This window comes from Diadema setosum, chromosome 11 (genome assembly GCF_964275005.1).
Source record: "Diadema setosum chromosome 11, eeDiaSeto1, whole genome shotgun sequence".
Lineage (NCBI taxonomy): Eukaryota > Metazoa > Echinodermata > Echinoidea > Diadematoida > Diadematidae > Diadema > Diadema setosum.
Window position 1 is genome coordinate 17,827,334 of NC_092695.1, and position 25,820 is coordinate 17,853,153.

General features: G+C 38.5%; 2 protein-coding genes across 2 annotated transcripts in view; one reads left to right on the top strand and one right to left on the bottom strand.

Moving 5' to 3' along the window:
* Positions 1–387: 387 nt before the first annotated feature.
* Positions 388–10,782, top strand: LOC140235326 (medium-chain acyl-CoA ligase ACSF2, mitochondrial-like). Its single transcript, XM_072315351.1, has 8 exons — positions 388–493; positions 1,276–1,424; positions 6,370–6,538; positions 7,222–7,326; positions 7,929–8,080; positions 9,418–9,559; positions 9,906–10,016; positions 10,663–10,782. Exons 1-8 carry the CDS (start codon positions 473–475, stop codon positions 10,780–10,782), a joined length of 969 nt encoding a protein of 322 aa, XP_072171452.1. The 5' UTR covers positions 388–472.
* A 7,909-nt stretch (positions 10,783–18,691) lies between these two features.
* LOC140235327 (medium-chain acyl-CoA ligase ACSF2, mitochondrial-like) overlaps positions 18,692–25,820 on the bottom strand; it is a 28,089-nt gene continuing 20,960 nt past the window's right edge. Inside the window, exons 6-11 of the mRNA XM_072315352.1 lie at positions 25,402–25,570; positions 24,042–24,149; positions 21,724–21,875; positions 20,689–20,830; positions 19,843–19,953; positions 18,692–18,811 (exon numbers count right to left, since the gene is read on the bottom strand). Of these exons, the coding sequence (XP_072171453.1) occupies positions 18,692–18,811; positions 19,843–19,953; positions 20,689–20,830; positions 21,724–21,875; positions 24,042–24,149; positions 25,402–25,570 (802 nt within the window). The remainder of the gene's footprint in view (positions 18,812–19,842; positions 19,954–20,688; positions 20,831–21,723; positions 21,876–24,041; positions 24,150–25,401; positions 25,571–25,820) is intronic.

The following is a 25,820-nucleotide window of genomic DNA, read 5'->3' on the forward strand; positions in this document are numbered from 1 at the left end:
TGCTTTTGTTGCGTCAAGTGTGTTTATACCTATTTTTGTACATATGTTATTATTGTTCAATAAAAACATTAAAAAAAAAGTTCTTGGGTTCTACTGCTGCTCTGGCTAATCTCTTCTCCTCCTCAGCCTCTCGAATCTCCTGCAAGACAGGGCCACATTGCTCCTTGACTGAAGCTGTTGACCACCTCTTGAACGAAACAACCTGTTTGGGTTGCATCATTTATTTCCTTTTACTGTAATGCCCACACACTTACATACCCTTTGTGTGTGTGCGTGTGTCTGGGTGTGTGTCTGTGTGCGCGTGTGCGTGCGCGTATAATTATGAATGACTAACACAGATCTATGCCCTCCTCCCTCCATGCATCTCATCCAGCTTCTCTTTTTGCGTTGTATATAGGGTACCACCGGACTGCCTAAGGGTGCTACACTGACACATTACAACGCTGTGAACAGTGTGTATCATTTGGGACGAATGTTGCAATTTGACAAGTTTGTGAGTTCCTCTACTTCATTTTCTGTTTTCTGTCGTCCAAATATTTCCTTTGTCGAAATTTCACATTAAAGTTAGCACAACGACATGGATTCCAATTTACTCCATCAAAAATTTTTTCGTCCTGTGTTACCCATTGAGTCCTAATCATAAACGTCATCTCAAGTAAACGAAGTATAAATTGGAGCATAGAAAGAATAAGACTTCAATAATGAATAATTTGTATCTAATTTCATAAACACTTTTACCTTCTTCATGGCGTAAAAATGTCACTTGATTCTTTTACATCACTGATTAACACTATACTTGAATGACTTGTTCGAACCACGCCGATTGTTTTTACATGCCATTTTTATTTATTTGTTTTTTTGTTTGTTTGTTTCCCCACTCATTTTCCCCCGTCGCTTTATACTTACATTTCACGACGCTCATGTTCAGTAATTACTGTATTTACGAATTACCTTATTATTGTTGAGCAGGCATATTTGCAGTTTGTAATATTTATGCACGCATCGACTTCATGATACTAGTAATTTGAGAAGTCTCACTCGTACCACGAAAGTACACCTTTGCCAGGCAGTGAGAATGATAAACTGAAAAAATAAAAACATCAGGAATCACGAGAAAACAATGAGGACCTACTGCTTCATTGTGTCTTTATCTTGGCCAGGCCATGTAATGAGGTGTTTATTCTACACGATGACACTCGCATTACTATAGATTGACTTTGAAAGAGAAAAATCCACAACTTGCCATTTCCCTTCTTTGTTTCAAAACCATGCAAGGCTCATACAGCATGCTGCACTGTCCCCTTTACCCACCTTCTTGGTACCATGATGACGTCACTATGTCATGTGACCTTCGGTGTGCACTCTGTGGTTCCGTCACCAGGCTTTGACCCAGAGGCGACGATCAAGGCGATTGACGACAAAAGGTTCGATTTGCTGTGCCGTTCCATCGTAGCTCTTCACTGCACATCAATTAAGAATCCGTGGATACTGAATTTCAACAAAATATATTCGTTGTATTCGGTTTGAATGATAATAATGATAATAATAATAATAATAATAATAATAATAATAATAACAATAATAATAATGATAATAAAAATAATACCATTTTTTCAAGCGCTTAGGGTTTACTCTAACAGTGCAAATACACATACCACTTACTGTAGTACCTTTCAACAAAGATTTTGTTTACAAAACTATCAATTACCACTTGTAACTGTAAGTACAATCAATTCAACTCAACTCTTCCCAAGAACTGAATTGGATCGGTGGCGAAAACGTTATGCTGTGCAGCCTGTGCAAGCGATATACCTTTATCACAACAGCTTTAGCACACCACGTCATGGGTAGGTCCTGACTTGACCAACAGCCCTACCTCTGCTCGTTCCGCCGTTTCACCTGCTAACTTTGTTTTTTGTTTGTTTTTTATTGTTCCATATTCCACATTTCAAGAAATACATAAAATATAAACATCACAATACAAAAGCCTGGATGAATTGTCAAGTACAGCTTATAAGACAATAAAACATGTGAAATATGAGGAATCTACATAGAAGCATTGCTTGTAGGGTGTAGATTCCCAGATGCGGATGTGAGATTATTTCTTACTTGGTATATGTAATTAAAGGAATGACAATTTGTGAATTGGAGAAATATAATCGCCAAAAAGTAAAAAGAAAAAGAAAAAAACAAAGAAAACAATGTCCGCGGCACAAGACTTCTTGAGAGTTGCGTGATCACCCGAGCGAGGTACAAGTCAGATGCAGTGTACAATAGCAGAGATACCAAATGTGTACAAAGGAAGTTCAGGAGATAATACATGTACAGAAATCACGAGCGAGGCACATGTTACATAATCGATAATGTCAGTAATGTGAAGCATGATCAGAGAATGTCGAGGAGGATTGAAGAATAGCTATAGATATGAATTCAGAAAAACTAGTTTAAGTTTATGCTTAAATGAATAGAGAGACTGGGATTGGATTATTTCTCTATCCAACTCATTCCAAAATTTAGGTCCTGTAGTGGTTATTGTTTTTAAAGCAGATACGGTCCGTACAGGAGAAAGATGAAAAGAATCTTTTTGTCTAGTAGGGTAAGAATGAACTTCAGTATTTTTGACGAACATCGAAGAAAACACATCAGGGAGACCACCTGAGTTTAACTGATACATAAATGACCCGATATTGAAATGATATAAATCCTGGATTTTAAGTGTTCTACTGGAAAAGAATAAGACATTAGTGTGTTCCAAAAATGTGGCGAAGTTAATTATCCGTATAGCTCTTTTCTGTATCAGTAATAAAGAATTGAGTCTAGTTGTACAGCAGTTTCCCCATGCCAGGATTCCATAACCTATATAAGGCAAAAATAGAGTAGAATACAATGAATGGAGAACATGTTTAGGAAAATACTGTTTTAACTTATACATAACACCTACATTTTTGGATAGTAATTTACGCAATGAATCAACATGAACTTTCCATGTCAACTTACAATCAATATAAAGACCAAGGAATTTTATATATTCCACCTGGTTCAATTCCACGTCGTTAACAACCAACTTACCCGGTAAAATATTGATTATATTGCTAAAAACCATAAATTTTGTCTTGGTCAAATTCAATGACAATTTATTAGCCTTAATCCACTTAGATACTGATTTTAATTCAGTATTAATGGTATTCAGTAAAACATGAGGGTTTCGATTTGAGTAAAAAATGCTGGTGTCATCGGCAAAAAGTAGAAAATAGAGCAGAGAGGACGAACTGCGAAAGTCATTCATATAAAGAATAAACAATAAAGGACCTAAAAGGGATCTAAAGGACCTAAAAGGGAACTGTGTCTCCCTTAAAGGTGCAAAGTCCTGTACTGACCTTCACTTTACCTATCAAACACCATCACAATAACTTCAACATTGCTCTGCATCATACCTCATTGCTAATCTGATCCTACCATTCAATTTCACCATATGGGTCGGACATCTTCCACCGCGACCACCCTACCCAATGCTCTCTTTCTGAACACTCCTACTCGAAGAGCCTCTGTAACATACTCATTTTTATATCCAAAGTGTTCAAAGTATCAACACTCGTAGCAATACATCACCACGATGGCGACTGTCCTCGATCCGCGACGGCGAAGTCGACTTGCTGCTCTCCTATAATGTCGTCGGTATTCGGAGTGCTGTTCCACGGGCGCGAGGCGTTGAGACTGCCAGCTCGACGGATGACTTCTAGGGAGCTCTTCATCGTTATAGGTACCGCGGTCATCTCCTGTCTTACTCCAGCCTATTAACCCGTGTCATCAGTGGCGCCTCAAAGTTACAAATGTAGGACTGCTGTTACAAACTCGCTGCTACAACTCTGGCAGCGTTGGTATCAGGGTCCAGAGAGTCAAACCATTTCTCTCGGGTTGCAGTGACTGGCATGCCCTGGTAGTCTGCCTCTAAACTTCCAGTCGAGATACAGGCTCAATACGTTATGAAATACAAAACTATCAGGCAGGTTTATGGCTGGTCTACGACGCACAACTGTCTTCTCCGGCAGCTGTCAAGGATGTGGCAATGATCACTACTAGTCTACTACTGTCTGTAAAGTTTGAACTTCAGGGTCCTGTTTCATTAAGCTGTTCATAAAGTTGCCCACGGCTTAACGAACGACTTATATGGCAAATCAAGTGGGTTTCCTAATCATTGTTAATTTCGATAGCTAAAGTTGAAATTTGCAGATGATGATAAGCATTTTTACATGTTAAAACACACGTATTTAGTTGAAAGCGTGTTTTTGCCCCAATTTATATGAAATATTGACGTGCAGTTAAAACGTAAGGGAAAAAATGGGCACACATATTTGCACTTTATATTCCTATCGTTCGTAAAGTCATGCGTAACTTTACTAACAGCTTTATGAAATAGGGCCAAGAACTCTCGTTTTAGACGTACAAAAGAAATGGATTCCTCATTCTTTTCATCCGTGGACATGTTGTGTACTCGACGCATCTTATTTGACATTCATATAATTATTATGTCCACGTTCTCTCTATGGATACGCACTCGAGTGAACTTGTTGCCTCTCCATGGATGAGGGAACTAAAAAAAAAAAAGCACCATTAATGGCCGTTACGACACCTGTTCCCTGCTTCATTCCAGTAATTTTTCCTGTCGCCACCTTTCCTATTACAAAACAGAGGCAAAAAGGGCAAATTTCTCCTCCCAAACAAATGAGTTGAGTTGAGTTGAGTTGAGTTTATTAACAACATACATGTGGATATGATAACATGATAACATGAAATTCTATAGGGTAAGATACAATAACATGAAAAATTTTTATGAGAATACAATGCTTTTGTACAAGGTTCTTACAGCTATGCAAGCATATATTTTACACACTTATATTTATCTTACATTAGAATACATGTGGTGTAATAGATTTAGTTTCGTTGTGATACATTTATCACTGAAAAGGCAAAGAGTATGAATAAGTATGTAATGTAGAAATATGCATAGACAAAGGTTCTGAAAAAAAAATAGAAAAACAGAAGATAATGTTGTTAAAGGGGGAACCAAAAGTTAGCACAAGTGCTAGTCGAGAATGGATCTCCCATTATAGCTACATGTACATTTATTTAAGCTGCTTATTGCAAGGTCTACTCTTTTAAAGTAACTGTACTATAAAAGTACATTAAACTAAGCACTGAGTATTCTTTTCTTCACTAAACTTCATTTAACAAGTGCTTTTTTAGGTTTCTTCGAAATGAAGATCTTGTTCTTTCCTCCTGAATATTTTTGGGCAAACTATTCCAAAACTTTGACCCGACAAAAGATATAGAAAATGTACCATGTGTCGTTTTACATTAAATAAATACAATCTCATTCTCACTGTAACACGGTTTAGCTGGCATTATCGAGAATTTGTCATGTTTTCAGAATCAGGATTTTTTTAAATTTTTTTATTTTTATTTAATTTTTTTTACTGATGTCTGTATGCATGAAATGGAAAAAGAATGTTGTGAGGCTTATAGCTTTATAGTGCCTGATTTTTCATGTAGACCAATTCGGTTTGGGTAGTGCTTTTAATGGTAATTTCTAACTGGTGGCTTCAAGACGTATGCTAAGATGATTTATGCACTGACATAGCAACGCACCTGGCTCATTTCATAAGCCATTGAAAGTGTTTTTGATCTTCTATGGAAGCCCCCAGTTATGGCCGCCATAAGGTACAGTGCTCTGAAGTCGGATTCATCTATAGTCAGCCGCATATGATGATGGTCCCCTGCATTTCATTTTTATCATTTCCTATTGCTTCCTTTTATATATAATATTCGTTCTTGAAAAAAAAAATGTATGTATGATCCAAACGTTACGAATATTAGCTCTGTAAATGACTATGTAAGTATTTTGTTGATTTGTTGATTTGTATTGATTTTGAAATGCAGAAATAAAAACTGAACTGAACTGAACTGATATCTTTGCCAGATAAATATAATCTCTTCATGTTATTTCCTTATGTCTGAAGCTGTGTAGATGTTACAAAATTTTTGTGCTAATTCGGCATCCTTTTCCTTTCCTTCTATCCCTTTTCCTTTTCATCTTCTTTGTGTTTTCTCCGCCTATAATCATTTTCTTAATTTTTTCATATCTTCACTCCTCACTTCGACTTTTTGCAGGTCTTTCTCTTTAATCTCCAAGTGATCTGCCCCCTCCCGGCCTCTCCCATCTCTCTCTCTCTATCTCTCTCTCTATCTATCTATCTATCTATCTATCTATCTATCTATCCATCTATACATCTAGAAGATTATGTCATGCACTTATCTATCTATCTATTTGTATATACATTCATGTCTGCACATGTACGTCCTCCCACATAGGTGCACTCTAATCTATGGCACTCCAGCAATGTACGTAGCACTCTTCAGTCACGAAGCGATCACCCGACGAGACGTGTCGGGTGTCAGGACAATGATAATTGGCGCCTCCCCAACTCCACCCGAACTCATTCACCAGGCCAAGGGCATTTTAAGACCCGAAGAAATCGTGGTGAGTGGAAGAAAAATGAGCATTGACTCTTCAAGTGCCCAATAGGTGCCTACTCGCCTAAAAACTTACGGGGAATTATTATAAGAGCCTTCTCTTCTGTTGCTCCACGTCTGTGGAACTCTCTTACCAATTCAACTTCGGAATTGTAGCAACCTTTACCTTAATCTCAGGGGCGGATCCAGGAATTCCTGAAAGGGGAGGCGCCTTTAGGAAATGAAAGGGGGCGCATGTGCCCTCACCCCCATTTTCCCTTTTATTTTCTTGTTTTTACCAAAAAAAAAAAAAAAAAAAAAAGAGGGGGCGCGTGCCCAGTGCGCCCCTCTGAATCCGCCACTGAATCTGAACCGTATGATTTTTTTTTCCAGCAGCTTTATAAATGATTAATATGTGACATAATATTGTGGGAGCCGAGCACCTTTAAATGATCCATAGATAAATGTCGCTGTAGAAATGCTGTGCATCATCAGGACTATCATGATGGCAAGTTCGGCATTTCATTTCGTGACCTTTCATTACAAGTTCTTCCAGTCCAGATTTACTTTTTTTTTTTTTTACCACGATTATTTTGGCTTCATCTAACAGCAGGCGATGAGCTAGTGATTTGCCATCATCGTTGATAGCAGTTCTGACTATCCAGTTGATCAGTAACTGTTGGTTGTTTTGTTTTCTTTTTCCTATTTTAGACCGCTTATGGCATAACCGAGACATGTGGGGTCTCGATAAGTAGACCCGATGACCCGGAAGAGAAACGTATCTACACCGTTGGAAAGGTGTTGCCACACGTAGAGGTGTGTACTTCAGTTATTTGAATACATAAATTATGTTCATACTTGTACTTACTTCCTTGTAGGATTGTAGTTAGTATTTATGATATGTTCGATAAACATAATGTATATATCGGTGTAGAATACAGGTAATATATTAATAGGTTATGTATTCTATATAATATTATGTTCCCTCTCTTTCTCAGGCAAATTGTTTTATTGTTTCGTTTGACTATTAGGCCCTACTACTATTTATTGCTCACAATGGGACTACATTCTACAAGCTAGGCTTTTTTTAGCGATTCCCTCCATTTCCGAAATCTTCTCCTTGATACGATTCAGTTACAGTTTGCCTATGTATTTCCATAAACTAGGTTTTGTTCTATTGTAAAAAAAAAAAAAAAAAATAGGAGCTGCATTGATTTCGCTTTAATATACAAAAGTCACATTGTACTCATTTTTTTTTTTGTACACTGTATATACAAATGTTATATTGTACTCTATACTTTTGTCGGAAATGAAATGAAATAAAATGAAATTGGTTTACCGATGATGATGCGAGCAAGGAGCAAGCCATCACACATCCAACAGTTTAATATTCTTTTTCATGTTACACATACATGTAGGTGAAGATTGTAGACCTCGATTCCAGAGAGATCGTCCCACTGGGTTCCAAGGGAGAAATATGCATCAGGGGCTACAACGTGATGAAGGGATACTGGGGACAGGAGGAGAAAACTAGAGAGGTTATTGACTCCGACAATTGGTATCTAACAGGGTAAGAACAAGATGTCAATCGTTCACTTATAAGAAAACTGTGACTCGGATGGTCGGTCATGGGTCTTGTGTATTACCTTCAATATTCTGGGGAAATATAAAATGAATTGTAAGACAAAAGATGATGAAGCTCTAAAAGGGTTATCACGTGTACCCTTCGAAGACAAATTGTAGCTTTGAAAAGGTATCATCAAGTTAGAAGTAATATCTTCCGTGCAAAGCAGCGAACGAAGTAGTCATTTTGCTAAGGTATTCTTTGTTTATTATGAATGCTCTTGTGACGATAATGATACACCACCCGACGACTGTGTTTGTGAACAGTTAAGTTTGATATAGAATGTCCACGGACACTTGAAAATTTGAAATTTTGAAAAATAAAAATAAATAAAAAATAAAAAATTTGAAAAATAATCACTTATGTTTCTTTCTTGCAATACAATGTATGATTACTTTAGGTCCTCAATTGTTATAATCTTTTTATTTCACTATGTTCTACTTACCTTATTTTCTGTTACAAAATGAAGTGAAACATATGTTTTTTGTTGAAAAATGAAATAAACTTTGAACTTTGAACTTTGAACTTTGAAAATAAGGTATCTTGAGAATACTGGTCAGTAAATGGGTATTTAGTATCCAGCTTTTGTGAATCAAAACTGTATATGGGTTAGTGAAATACCGGTTAGTGATTGGCTAAACACAGTCACGTGATGGAGGCACATTGGTTATATTCGCCCATGGGCAGAACATTTTTGTAATGTTTTCCAATGGGGAACATTTTCACGTAACAAAATGACAAACGATACCAAACGATTGAACGATCATAATTATTTTTAACGCAATCGATAGGATAAATTTGCCTATTCCATACAATGTGAAAAAGCAGATGACCGATTATTGTAATGCATACGAAAGTGTGATATTTTGACTAACCCCTGTAATGTAGCAGATGATGAACTTTTGTTGTCGGGAACATGTACCAAACGTTCCACCCTCAGGATTTGAAATGCTATTTCGGGAGGTTATATTATGTCCCTCGACTTCGTCTCGGGACTTGTAACCTCCCTCAATAGCATTTCAAACCCTTCGGGATGAACATTCGGTTATGTTCCCTCCCCAGCCAGTCATCATCTATATAATGTTTAAACTGTATGTTTAAACTGAGAGTGATGATACCGCATATGAATAATATGAGGATAACACACGTTGTAATATAAAATCCATAGTAATTTATGGACAGATACGAATGCTAATCATTTAAAAAAAAGGGGGGAAATCGATGATTATGTCGGGGAGTGACCAGGAAATAAAGAGTAAAAGAAGTTTGTTTGCCACCACCAGGGACATCGGTACACTTGACAAAGATGGCTACTGCCAAATCGTAGGTCGCAGCAAGGAAATGATCAACCGAGGTGGAGTGAAAGTCTTTCCGTCAGAGGTCGAAGATATTCTTGTAAAGCATCCAAAAGTCGCTGCAGCGCAGGTGAGATGTTCCATGTATATTTGACCAGTATGCACACAATATAGGGCCTACTGTTTTTACCATTTATCCCGTGAAAACTTACACGCACACACGCACATACACACAATAGCAATAGATTCAGGTTCTAAGTACATAAGGCCTATAACATGTCCTTTTATTTTGCTGATAGCGCTTGATGACGATCAGTTTAGTTCTAACACCCAGAAGGACTCGATAGCTCCCAACGATATTGCGCCATCACCCTTTCACATCATGCAATTAACATGGTTGTTACAGCGATATAGGACTCCATTTTCGACTAGTCTTAGTGGTTTAGTGTACCATACTGCTTTGATATCCATCACAGGTAATTGGTGTTCCGCACAAGAACTACGGAGAAGCTGTGTGTGCAGTGTTAATACTGAAGGCTGGAATGGAAACTACAGCGGAAGAGGTCAAGACGTTTTGCAAAGGAAAGGTACGACCTTGTCTTAAAACATGACCTTGATATAGCTGGATGTCGCGGCCATGTGCGGTGTACATATTCTTTCTGAAGGGGATAGGGATGGTTCATATTATCATGCATTGAACACTGATATTACGATTATTGCTATCAGACAGAAGTCTATCAGCGATGATTTTTTTTTTCTGTATTTGTTGACTGTTAATTTGATAACAAATCGATCCTTTGACCCCTGCCCTTGTGTTCTTTTCCAACAAAGACCTCTCTCTCTGCCTCTCTCTTCCTCTCTTTCTTTTTCTCTCTTTCACCATTGTCATGTTTACAAAGCGATATGATCGATTGCTTTCAGTCGCATGTAGCCTTCTTCCCAGATAGAAATGAAGACAAGAGGACGAGGGAATAGAGCCTGTAGAAAAGCCTGTAAAAAAAGAAAAAAGAGAATTACTAAATACGAAGGGGTGGAAAGAGAGAGAGGAGATTGACAGTGAAAAAAAAAATAGGGAGGATGAATTTCACAAGCATTAGACAGTGATGCTTCAGTGGAAATAAAGAGGAAACTACGTTACTGAATAAGTCATTGTGAATTGCATCTTGCGTCTGTGCAACGAACTTTCACTTTTACAATGCCGATTGATGCATGTCGCTTTTACTGTCTTGTCAGATTTCATACTACAAGATACCGACCTACGTCAGATTCGTGGAGGCATATCCGATGACAGCTTCAGGAAAAGTACAAAAAAATCAACTGCAAGAAGAACTAAAGGACATCGCGCTGGATTGAATCAGGATAGACCTGTCAAATCTTTTCGATCATCACAGTAAAATTCATTACGAAGGCCTTACAGAAAGCAATAAAATAATTTCTTCAGCGCTGCATGACATGCTCTGCGCTAGACAAAGTCGGCACTCGCCGCCATTTTTTTTACAAGCTGTGTAACGAAAATGGTGGTCCATTCATGACTAATGTTCTGTCAGACTTCTGTAGTAAGATATGACAAGAACTTTCAGAGACAAACGAAAGAACGAGCCCCTTCAAGAAGACGTTGAAGTGTTAACAGTTCATAGACTCCACCAGTCATAAATGAATTACGGAAAAAACAAAAACATTCAGCTGTCGTTCCTCGCATGAAATGCCTTTTATGCACTTTCGCGAACCATTTTTGACCCTCCTGTAAGGCCGATCTCCCCCTCGCCTTTTCTTTCTCCCACTTAACATTTCTAGTGTCTCCCGGTGACACAGATTACAAATCGTAAATGGTCACGAGTGTGATGGAAAGAAATTGCTCTCGATGCCCAATGCGAAATTACAAAATAAAAACCATTCACTATTTGTTTTATACAGCACATTGGAAGATAACGAGTATAGACGAATCGAATATCCGAATATCTTGTACAATAATACTTGTAATATTTCAGGAAAGATGAGCAAATGGTGAGTGGAACAGTTACGTGTATATGAACTGAGGAGCGATCGATTGAAAGTAAGATTTTGTTGTAGCTGATTGAGTGGGAGGTGCAAAACAATATACGGTTAATTCCGAATTGAAAAAGTAAGTCAGTGGATAAGAGCTAATAAATTATCACTTAATCTCCAGAAAACTAAGTATATACTTTTTAGTAATAGTATAGAAGATTTAGGCACAGGTATTATTTTTGATGACACTTTGTTAGAACGAGTATCTCAAATACAATTCCTTGGTATCACAGTGGACGATAAACTTTCGTGGAGGCCGCATATTACAAACATTTGTACAATAATTTCACGCAATATTGGTATTATTAATAGACTCAAGTTTCATATTCCATTGTCCTCTTTGTTGACGTTGCATTTTTCTCTAATTTTACCTTATCTTAATTATGGACTCTTAGCGTGGGGTAGTGCCCATCAAAATACTGGATAAACTGCTGTTATTACAAAAAAAAAAGGTTATTCGTATTATTTGTGGCGTCTCGCCACGTTCCCATACAGAGCTATTATTTACTAAATATAAGATTTTGAAAATTAAAGATTTGTATTTTTTTTTTCAACTTGGTCAGCTAATGTTTAATTACAATGTAAATACACTTCCCAGTATTTTCAATTCAATGTTCCCTCGGAACCAGTCTTTTCATAATTATCCCACTAGACAATCTAATGAGTTTCATTTACCTAAGAGTTCTCCTACGAACTTTATTGGCTCAGAATACATTTATGACCGGTCCTAGATATTGGAACTCACTAAGCTGCGAAATAAAAAATTCCCCATCTTTGTATTCTTTTAAGCGCAAGTTGAAATCTTTTCTATTAAATCCTCCCTGATATGCTTTTCTTTCATTAGCTATAGATTCGTCAACCTCAGGGTTCATCATCCATCCATCCACCAATCATTCAACCACTGAATTCATTATTACGTAATGAAGTAGCCATCTCAATCCTTGGACAGCTGCATGCAGCGTCAACTCTATGAAGCACATTCTCTTCCATCCCCTGTTCCATTTCCCTTGTACAGCGTGTAGGCATTCTCTCATTCTCTCTTTTTCTTTCTTTCCTTCCATTCTTTTCATCTATTCTGGCAAATTGTGTCATGTCGTTGTGTTTCTCCTGTTTTCTCCCGTCCTGTTGCATATCATATTTGTGACAAGTGTTTGTAAATAAGTAATTCATAAGTTTTATGAGTGGTTCTCAATATTGAGTATACAAGCTTTGCTTTTCAGTGAACCTCTCTATTCTTTTTTTTTTTCCCAACTGAAGCATGACTTTGTATTAATTTTTTGCCAGTATGCGCTCTTATGTTTATCGATATCATTTATCTATTGCAAAGGCAAATGTTTTTGTTTATGATGTAATACCTGATTTATCTTGTGTAATGATTTGTTGGAAAAAGAAGAATGAAAATAAATGAATTGAATTGAATATATATTGTGACGTCAGAGGAGTGCGATGGTGCAAATCTAAGTTTGATTAAATCAGGGGAATACTTTAATGTAAATGGATGACATCATGATCATCGTGAGCTGTCCAAACTGGTTCGACAAAACAAAAAGTGTACACTAAACATCGAGAGCATGTAGAGATAACGTCTGGAGAATGTCACGTGATACGTGGGGTCCAATTGGGAAGCTTCATTTTTTTCCCCGAGTATTGTAGAGTCACAGGATGCTACAAAAACAAGCAGTATTCTAAATAAGGTTAATGCCTTTTATTTTTCTGCAACCTGTAATCCAGTGGAATTATTTCTCGAAATGTCAATAATAAATGAAGTGTAATTCAAGCTTTATTCTTAGTTGAGTTGGATGAAAGGTGATTGTATCCTTCTGAATTTTACGGATAAAATTGTAAAGCGACATTATCGGGAAATCAAAGTACGGACTTTTTTTCTTTTGCTCGTAATGTACTTATTTTATCATGCAGTATAGTAACAGTGAGTCTGTTAATTCTTGAATTTTTGCTCGTAATTCATTTTGCTCAAGAATTATGACATCATTTGAAATCAATATAAGTCTTTTTCTGGGGTTTTAATGCATATACTCGTATGGCTGAATTACACGTATTTTGCACATGTAAAATCTCTAAAAACATTAGACAATACACACATCATTCAAGTGTAGGTAGCTTATTTCAAGTGTAGGTAACTTTATTTCATAATTCGCGTTGTCACCATTGCATTCATGATATGTTTGTGTGTGCGTATGACATTTTTCCATGTAATGGTTATACAAAGGTAGAAAAGAGAAATCATGACAATGTACTCCCTGACCGATCATCATGTAATACGCAGTAGCGTCTTCCTTCACTCCAATGCCCTATCACAGAAGAAGTACTGTATTAGCCAGATTTATGCATAATAAAATACTGTCATGCTGTTATATTTGGATTTGTATAAGGTTCAGAATAAATTGTATAAACCGAAATAATCATTGTGACTGGAGTTCTTCTTCGTCACGAAGCGCTATCACATCTGTGAACATAGAGTTTATTATTGAGCTTAACAAATAAACAGATAACCAAACATTGAATATTCTTGTGAAAGCATCACAGCATTCAAACTGCCAGCGACCATGTACTACGTACATGCCCAGAACGCGATTACTGTACTAAATATACCCCAGACATGGAAGCTTTCAGCATTTCTGCGTATCAGAATAGTGTGATGAAGTATAAGGGAATGAGATGGAAATCTTTACAGCTTCCACGCGGCATGTCAAAATCACACATCTTTCCTCCCTTCAACCAGAACGTCAGTTTTAACCACATGATTATTTAGGAATGATTGAAACTAAACGGAAGACATAATACGATATAGTAAGAATATTTACAAGATCACAACGAAAACAACGGTCAAAACAAAGTCTATCAAAAGTTATTACACAACAGTGCTCATGTGCTGTTTAAATAACTTCAAACAACCGGAGACATTTGAAAATTGCGCATGTATAGATATTAATAGTATACTCACACTTTAAGGTTACTTGTATTTGTCTGCATTTACGCATCACAGTAGAGATATAAATGTGTAAAATAATACGATTGCACCCGTATAACTGAGTTTAATTCCATTTCATATCTGAAAACCGTTCATCAGTGTATCTGCAATAATACACGTTTGATTTGACTCCATGGAAATGGTTGCAAATATTACCTGAGGGAATAATACCTGCGACAAAAAAAGAAAAAGAAAAAAAAAGGCAGAACATAGACTAACAATACATCTTTCTCACACGTGAAACTGTTACTACATAAATAGTTCTGTCAGTCCAGTTTTTGATCTATTGTAGAACTCTATGACAGACATGAAATGATTATATCGATACATAATTTACATAATTATGTAAAAATACATGGTGACTGGAATTTTTCCGCACCTCACGCAATCTGCATCTGCCGTAATAACGTTGCCCTTCATTGAAACTTGACGAAGTCAACCGACCTGAGGACTGACAATAATTTACCCCCTCTCCAGAAAGAAAACATCCTCCAATATTTTTCTATATACCCATAACGCCAAATTGCATCATCATTTGATTTGAATCAGACTAGTATCAACGGCGTAAATCCGTACTGAGGAGTGGGGGGGGGGGGGGGGATGGTCACCATCACCACGATACAAGCCCATACCGGACCGGGGGGGGGGGGGGGGAAAGAAGCTTGGTGCCCCCCCCCCACAACACACTTTACAGGGACCGGATGTCCCACTCTTTTGCATGAAATATAAAGTGGGAGGAAAGTGGCAGCAAAAATATGAAGACTTTTTGTTCTTGTTGCTTTTTTTTTTTTGCTTGTCAGATGACTTTCGGCGGAGAATCAGACCTTAAAAGTATGAAGACATTTTTTTTTTTCTAAATATCTGTGAGAGGGAGCGGAGCGACCGAACGGGGGGAGGGTGTGTAGGGGGGGGGGGGGTATCCCTCTCCCACACGAGGAAGATTTTGCATTTTCAGACCTGAAATTCAGCGATCTGGTGCACACTTTTGGTGAAAATTTTATTTTCTTTTCTTAAAAGAAAAATAAGAAAATGAAATATTCACAATATATTATTGAAAGACTCGTGGTATTTCAGCTCTTGCTCCGCCTGTGCGACATCACTGTGAAGGCCTACTAAATAATGGGGCCTATCACCGGCGTAGACAGGATTTGACCTATCGGAGGAGCGGTTATGTGAGGGAGCGAAGCAAACGGGGGGGGGGGGTATAAATCTTTTTGCATTGAAAATTTTGACATTTTACAGTCCAAAAACTGCCGTTTGTAGCTATATTTTCGCTTTGGAAATTAAGGGGGGCGCACCAGGTGCAACTGCTGTCAATCACTGGCAGCAACATCAGGAGAATGGCCGCTATTTGATAGCGATTAAATGCGAGCGAGCTTGAAAATTTTGACATTCTACAGTCTAAAAACTGCCGTTTGTCGCTATACTTTTTCGCTTTGGAAATTAAGAGGGGCCGCGCCGGGCGCAACTGCTGTCAATCACTGGCAGCAACATCAGGAGAATGGCATAGCGGTGGTCAAATGCGAGCGAGCGGAGCGAGCGAGCTTGAAAGTTTTGACATTTTACAGTCCAAAGACTGCCGTTTGTGGCTGTATTTTTTCGCTTTGGAAATTAAGGGAGACACACCGGGCAAAATTGCCGGCAATTACTGGCAGCAACATCAGAGAATAGCATAACGAATAAATGCGAGCGAGCGAAGCGAGTGAGCTTGAAAATTTTGATATTTTACAGTCCCCCAAACTGTCCTTTGTGGCTGTATTTTTTCGCTTGGGAAATAAAGGGGGCGCACCGGGCGAAAACTGCTGGCAATTACTCGCAACAACATCAGGAGAATGGCAGAATGATTAAATGCGAGCGAGCGAAGCGAGCGAGCTTCAAAATTTTCACATTTTACAGTCCAAAAACTACCGTTCGTAGTTATATTTTTCGCTTTGGAAATTAAGGGGGATCGCACCGGGCGCAACTGCTGTCAATCACTGGCAGCAACATCAGGAGAATGGCATAACGATTAAATGCGAGCGAGCGGAGCGAGCGAGCTTGAAATTTCTGACATTTTAGAGTCTAAAAACTGCCGTTTGTAGCTATACTTTTTTGCTTTGAAAATTAAGGGGAGCCGCACCGGCGCAACTGCTGGCAATCACTGGCAGCAACATCAGGAGAATGGCATAGCGGTTAAATGCGAGCGAGCGGAGCGAGCGAGCTTGAAAATTTTGACATTTTACAGTCCAAAGACTGCCGTTTGTGGCTGTATTATTTCACTTCGGAAATAAAGGGGAACGCACCGGACGAAAACTGCTGGCAATACAACTACCGTTCGTAGCTATATTTTTCGCTTTGGAAATTAAGGGGGGCGCACCGGGCGCAACTGCTGTCAATCACTGGCAGCAACATCAGGAGAATGGCATAATGATTGAATGCGAGCGAGCTTCAAAATTTTCACATTTTACAGTCCCAAAACTGCCGTTCGTAGCTATATTTTTCACTTTGGAAATTGAGGGGGGCGCACCGGCCGAAAACTGCTGTCAGTCACTGGCAGCAACATCAGGAGAATGGCATTATGGTTGAATGCGAGCGAACGGAGCGAGTGAGCTTTAAAATTTTGATATTTTACACTCCAAAAACTGCCATTTGTAGCTATATTTTTCGCTTTTGTTTGTCCCACTTTTATGGAGAACCATCCCCCCCCCGATCGACGCCTCTGCATATGAGGGTGCTTTTGTTAAGTGAAAGATCTGCTGCACACTCTTTGATGAATTAGGCATATATACGTCAATGTCAAAAGTGTACAAAGTTTATCGAAAGGGATCCTGTATAGCGGAGCTTTTGCATGCTTATGATTGCAATACAATGATCTGGTGCATAGTTCTGGGGATATTTGGACAATTTTCCATTAAGAAAGTTCGAGATTTGTCCTCATCTCGGGAATTGCTTGGGGGATAAATGATTTGTCAGCCTAAACACTTCCAAAGGGGCGGGGCAAGTGCCCCTTTGCCCCCCCCCCCCCGAGATAGATTTGACGCCCCTGATCTTCCCTGGGAATGCCCATAGATGTATCCTGACTGAATAATCAGTCACTGTCGTTTCTCAGGAATGATTCAGGAAATGGAGGGGGTTCAATTATGACGATATAGTTTTTGTTATTGTTTGTTTGTTTGTTTGTTTGTTTGTTTTCGTACATATTTTGCAGATGGTCCCCAGTTACTCGCGTCATAGCATGTTTACATGTAGGCCTATACTATTTGACGTTGTCAACGTCTGAGCCATACCTTACAGTGACCAGTGACTGTAGGTCGATGTTACTTTCTTCGCGAGCGAGCGAAGCGAGCGAGCGCTTGAAAAAATTATGTATACATTTTCCTACAAGATAGAATACTGTTCAGCTATGTTACCTGTCTGAAGGTCGGCGTACAAACGTCATGCAATAATTATGTCAAAATTGTTACAATCACATTTCTGCTTCCTCCATTTTTTTCCTCAAAATTCAGGGGGGGATGATTGTACAGGCCATCCCCCCCTCCTCCATTTCAGGGGGGATATATCCCCCCATCCCCCCGGGATTTACGCCCATGACTAGCATAAATTCATGGCAAAAAAAGTTTCACATCATGTATATACTTAAAAGTTAGAGTTTGGCAAGCTTTGAACGTGACCTTTGACCTTTCATTCCTGCTATGGCGGGCGACGAATTGTTCTAGTATTCATTGCTATTCTTCTTACGAGATAACACTCCCTATGGAAATTCCTAACCATTCGTCGAAGTTATTGCTCCAGGAAGACCTTACAGTGCAGTGACCTTTGATCTGACATCACCACCATACTCGCACTTATCATTGTCATTTCATTAATTCGTGCTCTTTCCAACTTACATTACTAATTAATATTTCTAGCTTAAGCAGTGACTGGAAAGAACTTGCAAATGACCTTTCATCATGGAAATGCTTGTCTTTTGATATCTACAGCTGAGATCGTCATATTGGCCTTTGAAGGATATCGCCGAAAATCTAATCAGGGCATCTGTAACATCCTGCAGATGCCTTGGACAGAAGTACCATGCAAATTAGTGGAATGTTTTTCTTAATAAATCGCAATAACGGGATTTGGGAGGCATGGACGGAGAGACAACCCATAAACATTATGTATTCGGCATCCTTGGCATAAAATGACACGACCCTCCCTTTGGTTGTCATGACTGCTGCATTAAAACTTTTTTTTCTTCTTTTGACGAAGTCATTCTTCAGCGATGTGCTTCCACTGCTCCCTCAGCTTGAACTTCTGGATCTTGCCGGACACGGTCATCGGGTATTCCTGGACGAAGCGTATGTACCGCGGGATTTTGTAGTGTGAGATCTGGTGGGATGGAGTAATAACGGTTATAGACATCAATATCCGATCAGGGAACAATTAGTGACGCCAATAAAATTGAATTTGTCTTACGCCGTCACAATTAGTGGTGTCACAATTGGCGTCACAATAAGTGACACCAATAAAATTGAATTTTGTCTTACGCCATTAAGTGCATGGGTGTGATGCACTTAACGGCGTAAGGATCTGTATCGACAACAACATTTGTTATTGGAAATATAATTTCATTTCAATTGAATTGAATTTACAAATTGTACATGGAAACTTTAGCAAATCCACCGGAGTCTTGGTTGTCTTGCCTTTTTGCCTTAGCCTTATAGAAAACAAAATCCAATCTTAAAATTGTATACATATTCTTGTAAGGAAGAGAGAAACAGAAAAAGCAGCGCAAAATGATCAAAATCCGATATGAAATAAGGAAGTTACGGGAATTCTAAAACTAACAATTTCTCGAAGAACATTTCTGGACAAGTGGTTATGAATATTCCAATCAGCAAGTTGACGATGTCATGCTCTAACAATTTCTTATTCATTTCGAATACAGACATGACAAAAATCTCATATTTCAGCTGTATAAATATAAATCAATGATGATTATGATAATGAATAACACTTATATAGGGCTTGTACTGATGTTTCTAAAATGTGCCTTAAAACCACCAAAAATAAAAAGGAACAGTTATATTAATATACATCATGGTACGGATCATGCTTTTACTTTTATTAGCTAAAAATAATATTTTTCCAATTTTCATATATAATATACATGAAAAATTGTGACGTCATCAACACTCTCATTAGAATATTCACAAGGACTGGCCAAAAAATGTTTTCCCAAAATGTGCAAAATTTCACAATGCCATATTTTCCTTATTTTTTTTTTTATCCGTTGTTTGTCATTTTTGTATCGCTCTTTAGGGAATATCTTTCTCTTTCTTTTGAAATTAATTTAGTTTTGGGGTGGATTTCCTCTTCAGTGAGGCGAGATCAAATACCACTACATAACGTCAACGAACCTTTCCTTTACAGAAGACCTTGATGTCCTCAGCAGTGGTGTCTTCCCCTGGTTTAAGTTTAACAATCGCACACACTTCCTCCCCCATATAGCTATCCGGTATGCCGATCACCTGGAAAAAAGTCAATAACGGTGTAACCCAACGTTTCCTCTTCAAAAATACAAAAAGTACACCAAAAAACAGACAAACATACACACAAACATACATGATACAACACGTGAGTACGTTGCATAGGTCATATACGACAATGAATGCTTATTGGATTTTATCTTGCATTGTGAAGTTTGAATGTTGACAAGAAAGATAATTGCTTTATTCTACTTTCTTGAAAAATACTTCACATGTTTTACCGTGTGAGCTACCATGTCATCGCAAACTTTACGCATGTGAACGCTTAAAAGAATGTATAGTTTTGGTCGAGGTATTGAGCTTTAGGTTTCCTACTTTTTTTATGAGATAATGACAAACCTCTTATGAAATAAGAAAGAGCGTACAAGTATTAATGAGGAATTCAAAGTTTATTTGATGAACATATGTTTTGAAATGGCTGAGATATTCTGAGACAGAGGTCCTAATAAAAGGTGGGACCTACTTTTTATCAGGGCCATTTTATTTCAGCTTGCGTTTTGATATCTCGGCAGTTTCAATGCTGTCTATTGACATATTACAAATGAGAAAAATAGAAGTGGAATCATAACTGTCATAGATGAACAAGAAAGGATGAACAGCGCAGGTTTTCAAAGAGTGAGATGGAATAAAAAATAATATCTATTCCGGATTTTATATACCAAACATGTCACGTGTTGCTTTTCAAAAACTTTTTCTTTTTTAATGTATATCTCTTACCTGTACTTCCTGGACGGCTGGATGAGTGTAGATGAAATTTTCAATCTCCGTGGCGTAGATGTTGACTCCTCCTCGAGTGATCATGTCCTTGATGCGTCCAACAATCCTAAGGTATCCCTCACTGTCCATACTACCAACATCACTGAGAGGAAAAGAAGTCGAGTATTATGTATCATGGTCTTCGTATGCACCCACATATTTATTTTCGTGAGGGCTGGTTGTCTTGATGTCCCCTACAATGCACTCAAGTTGAACTTACTGATCTCGTTTGGTCGGGCCATTGGCTATTGACGCTTCAACATGCGAGAAGGCGCCTTTTCCACACTCATCCAGGAGCCTTCTCCCAACTCACTCAGGCGCATTGTTCAACAAGAGATTGTAAGAGGATGTATTCCTAAAACTCGTCTAGGCTCCTCGGTTGTCTTGGAGAGATTCTTTTAATTACCCTTTGCAATATTTTGTAGGTCCTCACCGATGTTCCGTTAGTATATACAAGGTGTTATATGACATCTCGAAACCAAACGGGCTAAGAATTACTTACAGTAACTGTTGTAAAGTGCAAAAGTGCTCCAGAGTCGACTCTCTACACCATCTGGTTCTAAGTTTCATTTCTGGTAGGTTTAGCATACACTCTGTGACAATTCCTTTTCCCCTAAACACTCGATCTACTTTGACCAAGGTGTACCAAGAAGGAACAGGCTCGCCTAGTACTTCCTTCGGTGTACAAAATGGATCGTACATGCAATACTGCGATTATTTCCGTATGATTATTGGCGGAACCTAATGGGAGACCTCAGAACTTACTCAGGTATATTTGTGAGCTAAAATTTTGACTAAACCATGAAATACTGATAACCCTATGTCTAACACAGTCGGATTGAGAGAGTGCCAACTTTCATCTATGTCCAAAAGGCACGGCCAACACCACCTCTTAAGTTGTGGGGATTCAGAAAATGCTTGGTGAAGCCCGTCTATGCCAACTTCTTACTAAACACTAACTTCAAGCTTGCTCTCCTTCTCCTGATATGACCTTACCCAGTGTGCAACCAATTTTCGGCGTCAATGACCTCTCTTGTCTTTGCCTCCTCTCTCCAGTATCCCGCCATGACGGCATAGCCCCTCACGCACACCTCACCTGGCGACCCCACGGGAACCGTCTTCTGTGTTTCAGGATCTATGATCTTCATCTGCGCAGAATTGAAGTAGGGCAAACGTTATCCCGTTGTGGTTATATTAGACATAGGCTTACTAATCGATCGATTGATGGATATCATTTAAACTTTTATTAGTCTACCAGCTCAGAAATTCTTGTAGAACGGATTCTGAGCAACAGAGATAAACTGACCATATTCTTCGATCAGGCAGAAATTGATAAACAGCATTAATGAAACTAGAAATGTCGCTATGGCGACTGATGCCTCCGCCATAATGCATGATTCTCCCAATAGGTGTATGGTACAATGTCTTCACAATGTGTTATGACAGTTTCACAAAACTGACAAAATATTGAAATGACAGGTTTGTCAGAAATATATTGAATGTTCACTTTCCTTGAACTAGGTTTGCTATAATTGTCTAAGAGTGCAGGTACCTGTATTTGGGGAATTGAGAACTTTTACTTGACTTCTGACCTACCCTTTTATAAGTTTATGCATTGAGTAATTTTCAAGGTATGAAGAAAGAGTGTAATTACAGTATAAAATATATAGATATTGCATTTAAACCTGACCTTTGACCCTTAACCTTTGACCCTTAACCTTTGACCTTCTGGCTGGAAATTTCTCAGAGTATCTCCATTAGGGAATACATGTATATATCAAGTTTTAGTTTTAAAAATAATAATGTAAGCATTGCATGTACTAGTATATGAGGGAAATAGTAACATTTTGAGGAGTTGACCTTGACCTTTGACCCCCTGACTAGTGACCCATGACCCCTACATTCCCTAGAAAATCCCTGCCAGTCAGTACATGTGTATGTACCAAGTTCCATGAAGATACATTGAACCATTTGCAAGAAAAGTGAAATTGTAACATATTCACCTAACCTTTGACCTTTTGACCTTTGACCTTATGACATGAAACTCTCTCTGGAGAATCTTTATGCAGTAGTACATGTCTACAATAAGTTTCAAGATAATACCTTCGGGCATTGCATGGATATGGGGGAAATAGCAATGTTTTTAGCATTTGACCTTGACCTTATGACCTTTGACCTCTTGCCAATGTCACTAAAATCTACTCAACTAATTGCCCCATCATACATCATCCTTGGACCAAGTTTGGTGAAAGCTGCTTCATCCAGTTTAGAGTTATCACGTAAACAGATAAATTTTAGGATTTGACCTTGATCTTTGACCTTTGACCTCTGTCGAATTTCACTCAAAACCTAATCAGGTAATTGTCCCATCATACATCATCCTCAGACAAATTTTGGTGAAATTTGCTGAATCCAGTCTTGAGTTATCGCGTAAACAGATACAATTTAATGATTTGACCTTGACCTTTGACCTTTGACCTTTGGCCGATTTCACCCAAATCTAATCAATTAATTGCCCCATCATACTTTATACTTGAACCAAATTTGGTAAAATTCCAGTCAATATTACTCAAGTTATCGCGTAAACGAATGCGGACGGACGTACGTACGGACGTACGGACGTACGGACGGACGGACGGACAACCCGAAAACATAATGCCTCCGGCACCACTTCGTGGCGGAGGCATAAAAAAATGTTATTGAATGTGTCTGGAAGTTCAGTGTCTACATGGATTTAGAGTTGGTTAGGCTTACGTTGCCCCTCTAAAAGGACGCTAATAAAAGACTATGTTGTCTAGCTTCTTGTGCTTTTCTTGGGATCATTGCACGAGACCTACACCCACGGGTCAAACGGCCCTCGAGTTCGACTTTGAAAAAAAAAAAAGGTTCATTGAGTCATACAGCCCACGAATCACACAAGACCCACGAGTTCGACACTAGGCAGACAAGGCGCACGAGTTCGACATTAAGCAAAAGCTATACGAGTTCGACATTACAATCATCAAGGAGCTTAATGTGTTGGTCTCGTAAGACTTAAATGTTTGCTTAGTATCGAACTTATGGGCCGTGTTTGCCTAGTGTCGGACTCATGGAACTTAATTGCTTTAGTGTCGAACTCATGGGCTGTATGACCTGTGGGCTGTATGACTCATGGGCTGTCTGACTCGTGGGCTGTCTGATTCGTGGGTGTCGCACTCGTGACGTGCGTCCCTTTTCTTCAGCTATATTTATGTTATACAGCTTATTGCATTGCGGAATTGCTATGTCTAAAGGCCTATCTAAAGCTCTACAGTCTACAGAACCACCATACAAACCTCCAGGTAGGGTAACAGTTTCCCAACTGTGTAGACACATTTCTCTTCTGTGTCACTGCGTGTTGTCATCGTTACCATTGGTGAAGTTTCTGTCAACCCGTAGGCACTCTGGATGTATGAAGCCAAACAAGGGACTGTTAAGTGTCTGTTATAAGACTGCAAGCATGAATTAGCGAGTAAGAAGGTAAGTAAGGGGATATAAACGGATATAATTAGTCCCCACTGGGTCGTGACCATCTGAGTCATGTGAAATGAGGGATCGACTTTAGCTGGCATTCGATGGCATCAATATTATTCCATAATTACTTTTTTTTTTGTTCCCGCCTTACTGATATTTCCGACACAGGCGAAACACAATATCGTAAAATATTAATAGCTGGATCCGACTCCATTCAGCGACACAATTTTCGATAACTGCCCGAACTGCCCGAAATTATATAATAATAATAATAATAATAATAATAATAATAATAATAATAATGGTAATAATGATGAAAATAATAATGATAATCATAATTAGTTGTAATCATTATTACAACATGTATACCTGTATCTATACATATATATACTCTCGTTACACACACTACTAAGATGCGACGGCCCAGGGGTTTAGCAGCTGAAGATACACGTCTCACATTATTAAAAATATATATATATATATATATATATATATGTGTGTGTGTGTGTGTGTGTGTGTGTGTGTGTGTGTGTGTGTGTGTGTGCCTTCTCCACATAGAGCACTCTATGCGAAGATAGCCCTCACAAAGTGTACGTATCTATATATCAAAATATAAATAAATGAATGAATGGATATAAATAAATAAATAATATAATGTCTTCATGGTTCAAGCCAAATCATCTTTCTCTTACATTGATGTCATATATTGTGACACTAATGTATTTGCTTTAAGAGGGCAGGTGTGCAATGATGTGATTTCAATATTTTCTGGTAACGATAGATTAAGTTCGTTTTGAAATTTCACGATTGTGACCATTTTCTTCGCGTTATACTTTCAAGTACTCTTCTATTGACAGAATTATTAAAGGTAATCTATTATTACCTTTTTGTCTGCCTAAAACTATAATGTTTTATTTGAATACTCAACGAATTGAAAATCAATTATCAAAGAACTCCTTAGGATTCATGTATTGCATCATCTGACATATGAATTCTGTGAATCCATCTTTTATAAAGTTTTAAATTATTAGACATAGGACCTTAGTAAAGTGTGACTCCATCTTTAAGCAACATTATCATTTGAAGCTATGACCCATATTTGCTCTAAAGCAGAAAACCAAAAACATTCTCATATGAACAAGACATGAAATAGGAGGGGGTGGGGGAGGAGGGAAATGTTACCATGATTTCTTCCAGCCCCATGACCTTCCTAGCCTCCACCAGGGTCTCGGGGGGTATTGGCGATGCTCCGACGAAGACGGATCTCAGACTGGTGACGTCATAGCGACTGATCCACACATGGTTCAGGACAGCGATGAACATCGTCGGTACACCGAACATCATCGTGCACCTGATCGACAAGGGAAGGTATAGTACTGAGACGAGTGTTGGCCTTATGACCATTATATCATCGGTGTACTATGCTCTTATACTGACAATCGCCTGGCTGGAAAAGTTCGGAAGCCGATGAGTCTAGTTCAATAAGGCTAATCAAATACTGAACTGCGATGATTCGCAGCCTAAATTATGTCTGCGCCATTCTATTTCTAGGGTAATGACTAGCAGTAGCACGAGATTTCACAGTACTCATACTAGCTACG